Genomic DNA, 17,254 nt, shown 5'->3' on the forward strand with positions numbered 1-17,254 from the left:
TAGCCCCCTTCGCAGCACTCAGTCTGTAGCCTTTGCAGACTTAGACGGTATGCAAGATAAAAATAGATTATTTCACAAAGCAGCAAGGAGAGGAAACATGCATCTCTGTCCCCAGATTGGGATCCTGGTAAGAGGGATGCCTGAAGCAAGGAGATAACTTGGTGCACTCTGTCCAACAACTTTACATTCAGCTAGCATGGGAGCCCCTCCTTCAAAGCCCAGTTAATAGAAAGCTAGTGGTTTTTTTGTGGATAACATCAATGAAGAATAGTCTGAGCTGGGGGTGGGAGGGAAAGAGCTGGATGCATTTTAATCCAATAGACTCTATGAAAACAGACTGTAACCATAAAAATGTCAAATAAAGCGGTTGTGTTGTATATTATTGTTTATAATGAATTGTTTTCTGCTTTTTCTGCTAATCAGGCATTTTCATAAATGTATTTTCCTTCCAAATGGATATGTTGTTGTTCCCAAGGAGCAGCTGCGGTAACATATTGTACTCACATGTTAGGGTTTTTTCTTTCAAATGGAATGATGTATGAGTCATTTATGCCTAAAACATAGTAAAACTTATTATACCATCATTCATACCACATCTTCTGAAATAAGCAGATCCAGAAAGACACTTGCAGTGAAACTTGGATTCCTGAGTTTGCGTGAACTGATGAACGTTATGGGCTGATGCATCATCTTTATTCAGAAGAAATTTGAGTATGGTTCTTAATATCGCTGCCTGCTCACCTCAGCACACATAATCTTAACAGCAGTGTGACAGAAGGGTCTGCATTAAACTGCACTGATTAACTTCCTCCTCGATATGACAGGATCTGACTTTGAAGTATCCTGTGATTTGTTTTCTTCTTTGTGGATGTAGAAATTCTGACCAAGAATTGACTTTGCAGGCTGTAACTGCTTCAGACAACATGTAATGAATGATTATTTGGTCTCCTAGAATACCTCAAAGATAAATAACAAATACAAAAAGAACACAAATAAAAGGGAACGTCTCAGGTAACTGAGCAGAAGTGTTGAGACTATTGTTTTGTCTTTATCTCCTCATGTAGATACCGTGGCATTTAGAGTGTAGGAGGCTAAATCAAATCGCATGAAGTAGTAGCAACTGCACCACAAAACTGTGTGTGTGTGTGTGCATGTTAGGCATAAACATGCCAAAATACAAAAGGAACTAGATGTGAGTAAAACTAGTTTCAGTTCTGTATTTCTCTATTTCTCTTCACTTATAAATTGCATTTTACGCGGTCTGATCCTTTTAGAATGAATATGTTTGGCTTTTAAGTGTTCCTGTGTAATCTTTTCCTTACATAGTGCTGTATTATCAAGCATCATGTAAAATTAGTTACTTTGTGCTTGTATGAATGTGGACAAAGTCAAGCCTTCAGTTGGCTTTTTCAGGGGCTGCTCTCATAATTGGTCGCGTTACTTCTTTTTATAAAAGGAACATTGTATGAATACAAATGTAATCCTGGCCAAGAACCCGCTAAAAGTGTCTTTTTCAAAGGGAAAAAAGGAGTCGAATAAGAAATTTGTTCATGTCCTTTCTTATCAGTAAGTGGTTGTGGTAGATGTTTTGGCAGCAGAGATTGATGGAGGTTGATGCAAAGGAGTGGATAATCTTGGAAAGCATGTGCAATAACGTATATGGGGAATTTTAGTTTTACACGGCAGTGCTTCCAGACTGATGTCTTTAAATGCTTTCTGTGTAGTAATTGGTTTTTATCTGGCAGGTTTTACAGGTATTGAGAGGTGCGTCTTGAAAGTGAAATGCTTCAACATTAATAATTTTTCAGGAACTTGGAGGCTTCTACAGCTTGGGCCGGTGATTCCTACCATTTAGATTAAAAGCAGTTGTTTCAGCATTTGCTAGGCAGTCAGATGAGAGTTTCCTTTCATCTCTCTTCACGTAGATGGATAACCTCTGTCTGTGGACAGATTTGGATGGCCCAGTTGGCATTTGCCCGGTCCTTGGGCAAAGGCCCAAGGACTCAGGAAGCAGCTTGGTAAAGAAGTTTTGTTACCCTTGGGTCCAGTGAAACAAAAGCAATTATTTTCTCTCTTTCAGAAATTTTCTTGCATGTATTTTTTTTTCCCAGTCTTTCCGGCATTTTCTATTTTCATTTAGATAAAAATTCTTAGAAGTAACTGGTGTCATTTATTTTACTTCGTGTTTTATTACTCTAAAGTGGTCAAATTGGCAACAAAATAAAGCTTACATTATTACTGCTGGATTTTATAGTTAACATTTCATGAAACTTAATTGTAACTCCCTTTTGTTCGTTAGCTCATAACTTTATGGAAAGCACTTTTGGACTGAAATATTCCATGTTTAGTCTGAAGCCAAAGGGATATATATATATATATATTTTTTTTAACTTCGTTCAACATTTTGAGTTGCCTGCACTAATGTGAGGGTTTCGCTGGGTTGAAGAAATGTTTAATCTGTGTACCTCTGCAGTTCAAATGATAACTGAGTGTATGTGAAATATAGGGGCTTGAATTCTACATATAGCTAGAGCACAATGCAGTCCTGCCAAGTTTAAATGCAGATAATGTTACAAAATTAAAAACTTTCAAATAGGAGGTTTATATAAATAATCTAAATAGATCATAATAATTTCTCATAGTAGAAGAGAGCAATTAAAAATGCACAACTTCGTAGTGTTTTACAAATGCTGGTTACATTTCCTTACCAGCTAAACTATTACTGTTTATATATTCAGTTAAAAAAAAATAAGAGACTTTGTTGTGGTGGGGGGGTGGCTTGTTTTTTTGTTTTGTTTTGTTTTTATATAGTGAATTTCCAGAGACACCTAAAGAAGAGACCAGCCTTTTTTGATTTCTCAGTACCCAACAGTTTTCAGTGTTCTCGGTTTTCTAAATCATCCCTCAATAAAACTGGGCTTTTTCAAAAATCTGGCCCTAAAATGCCACTTCTGGCCCATTTCAGCACTGCTCTCTTACAGCGGATTCGGTAGCAAGCTCGCTGCGGTGATCATGTGGTGGATTTTCATTTAAGCTTTCCAGCTTCCTGCCTGTGGTGTTCTATTTGTTTCTGAGGTAGAAACATTTTCTCCACATGGGCAAAGCTGATAAGTTCTGTTCCAGCAGAGAAATAAATTACACACTAGATGTAATGAGACATCAATGTCCAGTAAATGTCCTGTTGCTTGTGAGAGTGGTGCTGTGTGAGACAACAGTCGATAATTTCTGGTAATTCTCTAATTCCTCCCCTCCCCAAAAGTTCCTTTGTTAAGGAGTTGGATTTAATATAGCAGGAAAAAAAAAAAAAAAAAAGCTCCAATGAGGTACAGAGCTTGAAAGTGCAGCAGGAAGGGAAGGGCTTCTGAAAATAGAGCAACGAAGAGCTCGGATGCCAAATGTACCTACTCAGTCATTATCTTCAGGTGTGCAAACCCTGAGCAGCTCAGGACTTCGCTGGGTACACAGGTTTGAAGGTTCACTGGCAGGAACACTTTCCCCTTTCTCCATGTTCAAGTTATGCTTTTGTAACCATCATGTGGTTATTTCGTCTTAGTCCTATGGAGTTCAGTGGCTCGTTTCTCTGTGAGGAAAGAGGGTGTAGCAGCAGGGTGTTTCCTTTCACTTGGAGCAGGACTTGGGCTCTGGCAGCAGCACTGCTGGTTCTCGTGGCTACCCACCAGCATCCTGCTCCTCCTCTGTGCCCGCACTGACGCGGCCGTCCTGGGAGGCACTCGGGGCTGCGGCTGGATGTGAAAATAGCAACAACCATCTCCTTTCTCCTCCTCTTTTACCTTCTCCTGCACCACTGCCATGCCTTGGCCCTGGCCTTTTGAGATAATGGTTGAAAGCATGCATCTAACAAGGGTGTAAATAACCATGCCAAAAGAAGTTACTAGTTTGAATATTGAGAACAAACACATTATTTTTCTAAGCGAGCTTTATGGAATGCATTTTCCAGCAGTTTATTGCTCTTTGTTAGCTCCTGTCAGGATCTCTTTAAGCTGCCATCTTCCTGTCTAAGAAAGCAAGTCTTCTGCTGTGGCCTGCATTATACTCATCCCATGTCATTAAGAGGTTACAGAGTGCAAGGTAGCTGCCACGCTGGCAGCAAAAGCAGGCAAAACTGGCATTCCTATGATTGCTTTTACAGCTGGGCCCAGTAAAATTAAAAAAAAAAAAAAAAAAAAAAAAAAAAAGAGTAGTAGTTAATTAGTATTTGGTTTTATTCCTCTTCAGATTTGTTCTTAGCAGGGTGGGAGGAATGAGGATGGGAAATTACCTGACTCTAAAAGCTGAATGATTTGTGAGTCATTCTCAGAAGATTTATTTTCTCTTTAGCAACCTGCTCACCCACTCCCTCAAAGAAAAAAAAAAAAAGCAACCCAAAGTGCCCTTGTGCTCTTCAAGATGCATTTCCTGTCCTACTCCAGAAAGGCTCCCCCCCACCCCCGCCCCATTTTAGCCCAAGGGAACATTGAAAATAAAAGGTACATAGGCTAACACAGGGTCATGCTGGAAGAATGATAAACCAGATGTGACATGGCTCAATCCATCTCAACTCTAATAATAAAATGTCATGGATAGGAAGAATAAAGCAGCATTTCTCCACAAAGGTTACTTTTTTAGGTGATTACTCTTTATGAATTGCCCCCTGAAAGAATATCAGCATCCAAAAAAAATTAGTCTTTTTTACAAAGGTCAGGATTGAGCGCGGAAATTTAGCAAACTTCAGCCTCATCACTGAGTGAGTGTAAGACATCCAGAGACTGAGAGTGGCCAGTTTTGTTACACCAATTACAGCATAAGTCAGCATCTCCATTTTCAATGCTCTGTTGCACTTCTGAAAATTGGGGAGGGTGGGGGAACATTGGTGGGGTGCTTTCCTGGTTTTTGCTTGCATCTGTGGGGATTTTGTCTTTCGATTTCTTTCTTAATCTGAAATTCTTCAGGGGTATTTGGGAATACCCCTGTATTATGTAGTGCAGCCCAGACGGGGCCCTGAGTGCCGAGGCCTTGGAGGCCTCCTTGGTGCGGTGCCGCCGCCACACGGGCCTGCTGCCAGGCCTCGTGAGGCGGCGGCGAGTGTTGGTGGCTTGGAAAAATGGGGAGCACAAGGCCTATGGGGCCCAGTCATCGCTGACCTGCTGGCTCCCTGTGCTGCTGGGTGAGGCACAGAGGAGCTTGAATCCCAGCAGATGCTCCAAGTGGGCAGGTGGCATTTTCGTGAGAGAGCTTCTACCTCACAAGTGGAGATAGGAGTTAACCAAAACGTTTTGCAGTCTGCTGTTCATTTCATTGGCTTGCTTCTGTCCAAAAAAACCCACCAGGGTGGGGGGGGGAAAGCCATCTTCTATAAATACCAGGACTTGTCACTTCAGCTGGTTTTCTGGGTGGAATGAGAAGTTCCATCCTCCTGGAAATAGCTGTCTGTTCCCCTTCCAACTTGTTGCATAACCCCTTGTAATTAACATTGGAGCAAGTAATTTGGAAAGTTCAGTCGAGTTGAGTGGAATAGTTGCTAAAATAAGTACTGGAAGTGAGAGGTGATTGAATTTTTAGTTCAGTTCATGAACTTTCTGCCTTGTTGCGTGGACCTTCAATCTGTACCCGACTGTTTAGTTGTAAGATAATGCAGTTAAAAAATAATAATAAAAAAAAAAAAAAAAAAAAAAAAACAAATTAAAAGGTAGAAAGTGGCATACTTTGGTTAGAATAATCTGTCAGTTAAGGCTCAGATTCTGCGATTTCTTTATGGACAGAACTCCCATTTAAAGCAAAGAAGAGCACTGCCTGAACTCGGGATTGAAGAAGGAGCTGCTGTGATCGCACAGCCTGACCTCTGCAAGAACAGGGCGCTCCTTTTCATTTAGCAATCTGCTGAGCAGCTGCTTTTAGATTTCCAAAACCACCAAAATGCCTCAAAACACAATGCGTTTCTGCGTTTCTTTCGGAGATGAGCACCGGTTCTAATGTATAACCATCTTTCTTAAGAAATCTTTCTCCTTTTTTTTTCTTTTTTTTCAGAAGACAATTGCAAACTGTATATTACAGACTTGTGATTATTATACTATAGTTCCAGGAGGAAAAAATAAATAAAAACAAACAAAAATTTTTCAGGCCAGCATTTCTCTTGCATTCTAATGGATTACTTTTGTTTTCAAATCAATGTAAGGGTATTATAATCTTGTAAAGTTTCAGCTTCCACAATCTACACAAGCAGTGGCAATTTTGTGAGTTAAAATACATGTCAAAACAACGCGCCTCTTTTATTTAGAGATAATGACTTTGTGAAGGAAGCCTGAAAAAGGTAGATGCCATTTTTATTTAACATTTATATCTGAGGTGTAGTGACAGTTCATTAGCACTCAGATTTGAAACCTGGGAAATGCACTTCCCAGTTCTGGGATAAAAGGGTCACTATCCATTGTGTAAAACCAAACCAAAACCAATTAAATGGAAAACCAATAGTAGACTGCATGCATAGGTTTTATGCTTTTTTTTTTTCTTTTCTTTTCTTTTCTTTTTTTATTTTTTAAATCTTGGCGTGCATATGTGTGCATGTGTATGGATTGGAAAGACCATCTATGCATATATTTCCTTGTGGAGATCATCCCAATAACTATAATGGTTGACTCTGGTATACGTAGATAAAAAGAACTGTGTTGGTTATAAATAATCGTTCTTTGTGTGCTTATGCCACAACAATTTTCACTAGTTCTATTTGCATGTAGAGTTTTAATTAAGAGATAACTGTCACTGCAGGTTGACTGCAGAAGGCTGCAGTATCCAGCAGAGAGATAAATTCCAATGCCAAGTCATACAGGTTGGATAGCATACAGGGAGTCCATAATAAAAAACAGGTTTACAGTTAAAACTCTCTTATTCCTAACTTACTGTGTTATACAAAGAGATGAAAATACCCAGAATCTGGTTGATGAGGGTTGTATGTACCAGATATTTTTTTTTATTATTTTTTTTGGTCAATCTGCATGTTATACATTGGAAACTGAAACTTTGGGATTGATCAGTAAACTTGTTAGGGACGGTATAGGTGGCCTATTTAACAAGAGTGTTACAGTTTTCTGCACACTGGGAAGTCATAGAACAGATTGCAAAGATTCATCTCAGCTTGATTCAGAAAGGCTGTAAGTGTCCTTCTGCTTGTTTGAAAGTGTTTTGGTTTCTAATTAATTTAGCCAGAAGACACGTTATTTCTGACCTTCACAAACCACTGACTGTCTGATTCCAGTTTTAAAAGATTCCATTAACTGTTTAAAAAAAGCATCCTGTCTTCTCCTGTTGTGAGGAGCAAAGTACAGAATGAGTATATGTATATAGCTGCTGTTAGTGGGCTGTTACACGTATACCGTTTTTGCACAGTATGTGATGGGGGGAGGGGGTTATGTGACATAATAATGACATTTTAAATGGTATGAAATCTTCGTTTCCACAGGGTCACCAGCAAAAATCCCATTAATTTAAGTAAGGGAAGGCAAAGCCCACCTGGCAATCTGTAATTTAATAGCGTTGTCTTGCTGACATTGAAATCAGTAAGCATTCTTTACCACTGACTTCAAAATAAACCTCTCTGCCTCTGGCTTAGAGATGCAGGTAGAGGAATTTTTTCTTCAGTCTTGGTGACAGGGGCTGCCAAGAGTGTGAAACGAAAAATGCATTGTTCTGCCATAACTAAACAGCCTAAACAGATCTGTTGGTTCTCATATTGCCTTAAGCATCCATCAGGAGCTGTATGTAAGAGTTAGGTGTAGGATTTATTCATGCTGATTGAGATGAAAATAATGGCCCTTCAAATTTTTATAGCGAAATTACTTTTGTGAAGTATGTAACTTGCAATACATTTTGAGCAAAGTGAATTGATAATGCCAGGTATTTGTATTTTTTTTTCTTTTCAGATTTTTTTTAAGAGTATAGTAACATGAACAGAAATTTGGTGTTAAAGAATTTCTTGTAGCAAAGCAGACCTTCCTGAACTAAAACAAGATTTTAAGAATGTGTAGATTTATAATTAAATTTAAACCAGTTTTTTTTTTCTTGTTAGTGCCATATTGCCGGATAAATGTCTGTTTTAAGAGTTTGACTATATTAGGAAGTTTTTATAAGCGTATGTATTTTAGGGCTCTGCAGAGACTTTCTGGGTCATCTCTTCCAGCCCGCCCACCCTGCAGCAGCAGGAGATCATTACTACTGCTTCTCTTGCATCCTACTTTTCTCCTAAATACCATGTTCCAAAAGTGTCCAATACTATTTTCTCCGAAACACATCTAGTGAGCATGCAGGGTGTAATTCATGTACACACCCATTGGTGTTGAAGCAAAGTGCTGCTTTAGCATGAGGTGACAGATAAAAGATGAAAGCTGAGTAACTGTTGGATTTGTTTTCCATGATATGATACAATATAAATGCTATTAATGTTGTTTGGTTTTTTGTGTTTTTTTTTGTTTTTTTTTTTTAAGGATAGAGTGTGGGCGACCTTCCATGTCTGTTTGTAAGCTATGGATTGCAACCATGTGGAAGTGTCCTGGAGGCTCGGGAGCTGAAGGCACAGCTCTGCCCAGCGCATCCTCCTGCTCCCACACTCTGCAGTAGCCGCTGTCAGTTCCAGGCTCTTGTCCCGACAGTGCCAGGCAGCAGCAATTGTCAGAGCCAGTCTCAGACCTCAGTGCCTTAATTTACTCCATATAAAAAATCCTGCTTTAGCCTTCTGAGCTTGTTTCTAAAATTGGCCCTCAGCTGGATTTTTGAAGATGAGAGTTAGACTCTGGTATTAGCGTCTGGTACAATTAATGCCTGTTTTTATTACGCCTTCCATTATTACTGAGCAGTTGATGGCAGTCGTACCCATCGTTTATTTGCTTTTCCTTTTTTTTTTTTTTTTGGACTGAATTATCCTACTTGTCACTTTTCAGCATTTCCATATGCAACATCGCTTCTGCTTCCAACTCTTGTTTTATAGCGTCTTTGAAAAGATCAGTGCTGATCTCAGGCTTTTCCTATGCTGCAGTCACTTCTCAGGTGTAGGGCCCAGAACAGTGCACTTTTTAAAAAATAAAACTGCTTCATACATATGTATTTAATCTAAGGTATATTTATTTGTTGACATTCTTCTTACAACAAGGTCTCTTTGGGCTTTACTTTCTTTTAAGACTCGCATTATTTCCTTCATAAATCTATTCACGTCCTCACATGTTGCTATATTGAGTCTGTTCCAGCTGGAGTTTGCCTGTTTTCTGCAGATCTTCCTTGCATTTTCATGGGATAGTTTTTTTGGAAATACATAAAGATAATTAAAAGTAATGTGTTTTCAATAATGAAAACACCAACAAGTTAAAGTGTGAACATAAATACATAAATAAACTTATAGGATGAAATTTAAGTACTTTGAAGCCCAGTACTTTTTTCTTTTTTTTTTTTTTAATTTTTTTCTCTTTTTCTTTTTCCTTTTTTTTTTTTTTTCATTTTTGTGTTGAAAATAGCTTGCTATCTTACATTGAAGTCACAGTAGAAACAAGAAAAGTGGCTTTTTTAAGTAAGGGTAAAAAATGAAAGAACAGAACAACTGAAATTCTTGCTTAGATGTATACAAAAGAAGCAAGAAAGGGGGAAAATCAATATTTGTATTTTTGTTTTTCTTTAGAATGCAATGTTGTTTGTATCATCATGTGTCTTCAAGCTGAATGGAAAACAGATAATAATCCATGTAACTGTTTTTTGTCATGCATAATGATTTTTATGATTTATAAAAGTGTTTATTAAGACTTCAATAAGAGATGTTACCAAATATTTTTAAATGCCTGTCATTACATGTTTTAAAAAAATTGAGGAATATGCACATCATCTATGTTCCCTCATCTAGTGTGTTAAGTATTTTTTCTTCACATGTATCTCTTTCTATAAATGGCAGTATAGATAGCTATCTGTCTTTTCACTTGGAATCAAACAGGAACTCGCATTAAGGTTTTGCAGAAATCTGCCAGTGCTGGATGAAACTGTACAGAAATATGCGTCCCAGCTGGTTGGCCTAGGGTTCTTGTGAAGAATTGGCTCATGTTATCACTGGCTTCATTTTCTCTGCAGACCGTGTAACTTTGTGACAAGAAAGACCTGCCTGCTCCAATCAGGTTTATTTATGAAAATCAAGTCACTGAAGTTGCATAATTTCCTGGAAGGGTAACAGGCATAACCACCTCGTTTTTTGAATAGCAAAGATCTGTTGCCACTGAATGTAGTAGCAGGAGCTTTGCTACTAACCTCACGCTTCTACCCTGCACCTGACACCATTTTTTTCTGAGCTGGGAAACTCTGTAATCCGGAGCACCCAAGGAATGCTCTTTCTGGATGGATGCTCACCAGCACACTGCAGTGTCAACTAGCCACATAGCACAGAGGCAGTTAGTAAATCTGGATAAATGAGGGAATTTACAAAATAATTAAGGGACCTTGGACATGACACATGTTCAGGCAACAGGATATTTTGCATGATTACGGTTTGTGTAGTCAAGGCTATGTTGTGTGTGAAATTTAATGAGTGTAAATTGAGAAAGAAAGGGGAAGCATATTGAAAACAGTGTTGTGCTTAAGCTCCGTAGGTATTACAAATACACTGATTGCCTCAGATAATGTACATCTGAAACACACCTCTCTGGTCAGAGGAGTCCAAAGCAAGTAAAGAAGATTTGTTCCAAATGTGAATAAATAAATCATGGTGCTAATTGATACTTTAAAAAAACGTTAATTATTAGATGAATTACTTGACAAATCAGATACAGTGACTATCTAAATCAGTTTGAGTACATAATGAAGAAAGCATTCAGAACGCTATCAAAAAGAAGTTCAGGTTACTGAAGCAAGCAATATGAAACAATTAAGGTGTACCAAGAAAATCTGGTAGTGCTTTATCTTGGATTTGAAAAAGCATTCTCTCTCTACTTCCAAATTCCCAAGCTGCACACTGTAAAATGTCATTCCCCCATCCTTGCTGTTTCCCCAGACATAAACCTTGGGTTTCACACAGGCGTTACTTGATTAATGATAAGTGCTCACTTTCCTTCCAGAACCAAACTTGAGTTTTACAATTGGTAATAGTATATACATTGCTGTTCACTGCAAGTTTGAGAAGAGGTAAATGACATGAAAGAATTAAGCAAACAGTTTTTGGCTGGGCTCTCACTGATTTCTTTCCAGGGAACTGCGTTGGTTAGGACCTAATGTGTGTTAGAGAGTTCTAAGATATTATGTCATGGGCTATGCTGAATGTGGAAGCAAGGCAAAATAAATAATAATTAGCGTCATTTTACTAGGGTACAAGGGAGATGGAGGGAAGTTAATTGAAGTTACTGGTGCCAGCATTATTTATTATATTAAACTTAAATTTAACTTTGAGAGGTGCTGCACCTCTCCAGTATAACTGTACTACTGAGTATTATAAAAACAAATGATTAGATAATGAAATAACATTCTTTTTTCCCCTTAATTTAAATTTAGATTCTTAGTTATGAATGGTATCTGTGCAGGTTATTTTTATTTTTATTTTTTTTAACGTTATGTAATAAAGCTACTTCATTTTCTGGTACAATTCCCTACCCACAGGCAATGTAATACTCTATTCTAAAGTGGTCCAGCAGTCTTACTCCATGTACAGTTAAATCTGGTTTTAAATACTGTTGGCAGTATTTTCTGCTTCTAAAGCACAATGGGGGTTAAAAAGTCAACTCTATTTTAATATTTGTCCCTCTATTACACTCATTTACCAGGAGCACAGAAAATTAAATTTTTGTTAATAGTTGTATCTGTTTGTCCTGTGCATTGGGTATAGTGCTGTGCTTCCAAGTGAGCATAGTCAAGTACGCTATTTACCAACTGTGACAGTGGGGTGGCTTGAAGGTCCATTAAAATAAAAAGTCAGAAAGGAGACAGTACAAAGTTTGTACCGTACATGTTAACACTGTCTTGGCATTGAGGACTTATGCACAAGTTATCCAAAGGATATTGCCCTTGGCTAAAACTGCACTGCACTGGAGCTGAAGGTTCTCTGTGCTGACTGTCATTCCTAAAACTGAGGAAGGTCACCACTGCCACCACAGCTTGCACTGTGCCCCAGTGCAGCATTGAAAAGAAAAGTTGGAAATGGAGGCTACTCGGTTCCCTCACTGGGACTTTTTTCCTTGCCACGCTTTTCCCAGGACAGGAATCATACTGAGATTGCCAAATTGCTTAGCCTGCTGGCTCCAAATACTTGTCCTACTTGCTATTACTACGCAGTCAGCTTCAAACCTGCTTTGCTGTCTCCATTGACAAAACATGGAAGCTTCCATGGAGTTAAACAGTGATGCCAGTACTGATGACTAGGTAGACTCCACACGTACAGAGATCTGTCCAGGTTCCCTGTGTGCATTGCTGCTGTGAGAAGGAAAGCAGAATTTTACAGCATCAGCACTTTGTCATTACAGTGTGCAGTTTGAGTGCTCTCCTCAGCACAGAGCTGGAATAGTTTCCTTGTACCTTAAGAGAAGACCTGAGGAGCAGACAGCAAGGGTCGGTACCACATAAGCCAAGATACTTCAAGTAGTATTGTGCCAGCCTTCTGCAATTGTCTGTAATTCACATGACATGTCATTTAGGTCACACTGATCTATTTTGGTCATAGTCTCCAGAACTTTGCAGCAGGTGTCCTTGTTCAGTGGTCAGGATGTGCTTCTTTGGTCACTGGCACAAGCTTGACATGTCTTTTAGGAAATAGGGTAATACATGAGCAACATACTCACAGAACAATCAATCATTACTAGGATAGTCCCTTCTACCTCTTGGGGTGATTCTGGCAGCCCTGCATTGGTGGCGACTGTTGCAAAGCTCTTCAGGATCTTTTCTTTGTCTTACAAACATTAAATACTAAACCAGATGTCACAAGAAGTTCTGAAAATTCTCTAATACCTTGGCTACATTAGCCTCAATCAACTTGACTCTTCCAACTAATAAAAGGAAATGTCACTTGACTTTAGCACCTGAAAGAGATGTCAGAGAGCAGAACAAATATCTGGTCAATGTCAGAACAAATATGGGTGCTACATTTTGAAGAGTGAAAGTCCAGTTATTTCAGTGCAGTTCAGTCTCTGTCCTCACAATCCCCAAGCAAAGTGGCGTACAGTCAGTTTACGAAGGATCCTAGTGATCCACACTGACTGGCACATCCCCTAAGAAGAGGACAGGTTTGAGACAGATGCCCTGCTTTGAGGTAGTTGTTTGTAAATGCCCTAATTTACTCAGGAAAACATTCCTGGAATTCTGAAAAATAATAATTAAAAAAAAAAAAAAAAAATCATTAAGAAGGAGCAATAACCAATGCAGCTCATGCTTGGCGTAGGCCTGCTGGGAGTAGGACCCTCCTGAGGGGAGACGGCTCTTCAGGACGCCAGGCCCACACGCGTTAGGGCGGCCGCCATCTTGAGTCATGTCCGTGCTTGGCAGGGTAGATTAGGTAACTCTTTGTCTACTGGTTTGTGGGTTTTATTATTGTTTTATTGAAGGACTAAATGTGTTGTTATGATATCCTAAAGCTTTATTTAAACTCGTCTTCTTCCATGATGTCTTTATGATACTTTCAAGATGTGGAAATGCGATGCGGTTATTGCATATGCATGTTTTAAAAACAACTCGTGCAGATGGACTCAAGTTTGACAGATGAAACATTTTAATGGGTTTTAAATAGTATCTGTATCTGAAAAATACTGTTAAAACTTAAATTCCTGTCAGGATAACTCATATGGTAGAAATTTAGGCCTTTGAGTTTCTCTGTGTCTGAGAGCTTGAAAAACTGTTCCTGTTTGTCTGCTTATTTGTATTATTTTCTTCCCTAAGTAGCTTTTATTACAGGAGATGTCCCTCTGAAAGAGGAAGCCATGTGTTTAGCCATGTATTTGAGTACTTTCGTTCTGCCGATCCGCCCAGCAGGAGATAGCAGAATGGAGGCAGTGTAATGCATGGATGTCTGCGTTATGTAAACACTCACATCCTCTAGACAAAACAGAATCGCTTCAGTTTTGACAGTGGCCTAAGAAAATAAATGCTTAAAAAATAGGAAATACTATATTTTCCAACCAGTTCTACAGCAAAAATTTTTTTTCTGTTGGCACCTACTCTTCTGTCATTCTGTTTTGCAGAAACACTGGAATTTCGATAGCGATAGACACTGTGCATTGAAATAGCAAGTTGTAGCGTTGCGTTACATGTTATAAAACGTTTAAACCAGTTAATTACCTGCTATTGTCATATTTTCTTTTTCCATTGCTTTTTATTGTTTGAAGTAGACAATTTGCCTTTCAGTGATGCAAAAAGAATTGATTTGTTGTTCGCATGATATCTTGACCCATATTTTAAATTATTTTTTTATTTTTTTCATAGGTCCTCCCATGCCATCCTCCTCATCTAGTCCATCAGTTACTGAACATTTACACTCCCCTCCTCCATCACCCAATCTCCATGACAACCAGAGGTGGTTATTAAGTAATAATGCCAGCCAGCCAGTTCAGGACTCTGATACAGATGAGGACTATACTGCCAGCTCATATCTAGTACAGACCGGTACTCTTTCAGTGTCTGTCCCAGGTCATGGTAAGAAGAGGACGCTTTGTCCATAGTTTGAATACCCTTTTATTTTCCATCCTCTTACAAAATTGCCTAACAAAAAGTTAAGATATATAAATGATTTTATATTTTAAACTGATTTTACATGAAATTTTGCAAATAATGTCTGTACTGTAAAAATACTGTAGGATAAGCAAGAGTAGAAAGTATCTTATAATGTTTAGAAGCTCATTCAAGTTACTTTAAAATGCTATACTTATATGAAACAATAGCCATTGATGATTTCTTATGTAATGCAATTTATTGCAAGTGACTAATCTTTACTTACACTTTCTAAAGGATAGGATAAAGTTCGTTAAACTGTCATGATGTTTAGCTTCAGAGTAATGTAAAAAGGATATTTTACTACCTCATCAAGTTCAAAAGGTTCCAATAGTTCCTTTAGTTTCACTGTGAGCAAGAGAAGAGGATTTGTGCATTACTGGATAGAGCAGTGTATGTTAAGGAAGGAAAAAGAGAGCTAATGTATGTTTCCAGAGCTAATACTCCCAGCTAACATGAGTAACCAATTAAAGTAACATGTATGTGAAATGTGAGTGCCTGTGTATACATCTTGCTGTAGGAAAACAAATCTTTACCTTTTTAACATAAAAAATAATATCCATGTGGTTCCGTTTTTGTTGTATGTTTGAATATATTGGTGTTAGCAGACTGGAAGACTAATTTGTTGATGCATGGTCCTTCCCCAGTAGATCAGCAAGGCTTGGAACAAGACTAGAACAAGAGGTTGGTTTTTTAGAATTTCTGTCGTTTGATTGCAACAAACTGTCCTACAGATGAGCCACTAGAGGGGGTTTGCAGAAGTATTTTACCGACGGAGTGCATGCCAGTTTGTTGGACAGAATTACTTTGCAGACCAAAAACACAGTGCAACTTGAGTGCAACTTTGTTGTTGTGTCTAAACAAACCTGCTAAGAGCAGTTGTGCACATGAGTCTGACAAGTTTTTGTGTGTGTTGTTTGTGTTTTGGTTTTGGTTTTGGTTTTTTTGTGTGTGTGTGTTTTTTGGTTGTTTTTTTTTTTTTTTCTGGAAAAACATTATGCTCTCAAGGATGAATTAAGGTTGCTATGTTAGATGCTTAAATTATGTTCTTTAAAAATAACAGGTTTATTTTTGCACATTCAACTTGTTCAATATTTAATCTGTGAGGAACCCTCAAAAGCATGGTAATACATAATGCAGGGTATGTTATGCAGATGTCTCATTTCTTTTGTGTCAATGAATATGAAATTTGTTAGACAATGTATGCATTATCCAAAAGGTAGACTGGTTTAGTTCAATAAGTCAATACATTTAGATTGCTCCCCTATCGACCAGCCCTTCCTTTACAAATGAAATATGCAATAGCAAGAGAAAGCTGCTAAAAATTTTGAGTATTTGGCATGAATTGTTTACACCTCCTAGCCTCTTAGAAAGCCTTAGGAACAAGTAGTAAGTGTTCGTTATTCCTCTAGGTTTTGGCACTTTGCTGCTTTGTAAATTTTCAAGAATTGCTTGCCAGTCTGAATTTATCAACCTTGAGGAATGTTCCATAATCCTTTACACCCCAGGCAAGCGAAAACAAGTTCATCTGATCCCACAGCAAGTCAAATCTTGGGCTTTCCGCAGGACAAAATAAGGGTGGTGTGGGGTTTTTTTGATAGCAAGCGGAACAAGGGTTATCACTGTGGTGTGTGTTTAAGAGAGTTGTCCTTGGTGAGACTGTGTCTAAGCAGAAAGGTAACTCATCTGTAAGTACGTGTTCATTTTTCCCCTCCCTTCTCCCTGCTATGTTTCCCATCTCCTCTGTCTGCAGATACCTGCAATTCTTCCCTTCAGTGTGTATGTCCAGTGGAAATGCTTGCAGTTCCTTCTTCATGCTGTCAAAGAATTAAATCTGTGATATATATGTATACACTCCTAATCTAGTAGTGCTGGCAGTCGTATAATACAGTTAATGATCTTTCTCCCCACAAGATCAGACTTGTTTTTAGCAGTGCATCAAGTTGCTAACCACAGGTACTATATCAATGATGGCCAAAATTTAAGCAGGGTTTCTCTTTTTTCTTCTGGAAGGGAAGAAAACCATAGGTGTTTTGGTAGCAGTCAGCTGCAGGATCAAGGATTGCATTACCTGAGAAACAGGATGCTTGCATCCCTCATGTGTATGAATATCGCTTGGAAGATCTACTTGCTTTGCATAGGGTTGTTTTCTCATATCTTAAACTGCTGGCCTATCAGAAAGGAAAAATATATGCTTCTATAAAAACAGGTAGCAGTAGAATTTGATTATTAAAGCTAATAATTTCTAAGACAGCTATAACTGTCTTCTACTTAATGATATGTATTGCTGTCTAGCCTTTTTACCTGTAGGTAGATCTCTCCAGATCTACTCTGGAAAGTAAAGGTCGTTATATCGTGACCATTGGTACAATCTTATTTGGGTTGTATTTTCTTTTTAGCATGGAATCATAAAATGGTTTGGGTTGGAAGGGACCTTAAAGATAATCTACTTCCAAGCCCCCTGCCATGGGCAGGGATGACACCCACTAGACCAGGTTGCTCAAAGCCCCATCCAGCCTGGCCTTGAACACCTCCAGGGATGGGGCATCCACAG

The 17,254-nt window shown here is 38.5% G+C and overlaps 1 protein-coding gene across 30 annotated transcripts in view; it reads left to right on the forward strand.

Moving 5' to 3' along the window:
* The window catches only part of TENM3 (teneurin transmembrane protein 3), a 1,325,064-nt gene that overhangs the window by 1,140,544 nt on the left and 167,266 nt on the right, over positions 1-17,254 (forward strand). For 17 of the 30 annotated variants that reach the window (XM_068681265.1, XM_068681272.1, XM_068681274.1 and 14 more), the window contains one exon: positions 14,416-14,625. The exons of 12 other annotated variants lie outside the window; for them this stretch is intronic. In XM_068681265.1, coding sequence (XP_068537366.1) covers positions 14,416-14,625 — 210 coding nt within the window. Of the gene's footprint in view, positions 1-14,415; positions 14,626-17,254 lie in introns of those variants that run through there. One more of the 30 variants, XM_068681295.1, reaches the window with a different exon arrangement.

This window comes from Anas acuta, chromosome 4 (genome assembly GCF_963932015.1).
Source record: "Anas acuta chromosome 4, bAnaAcu1.1, whole genome shotgun sequence".
Taxonomy (NCBI): Eukaryota; Metazoa; Chordata; class Aves; order Anseriformes; family Anatidae; genus Anas; species Anas acuta.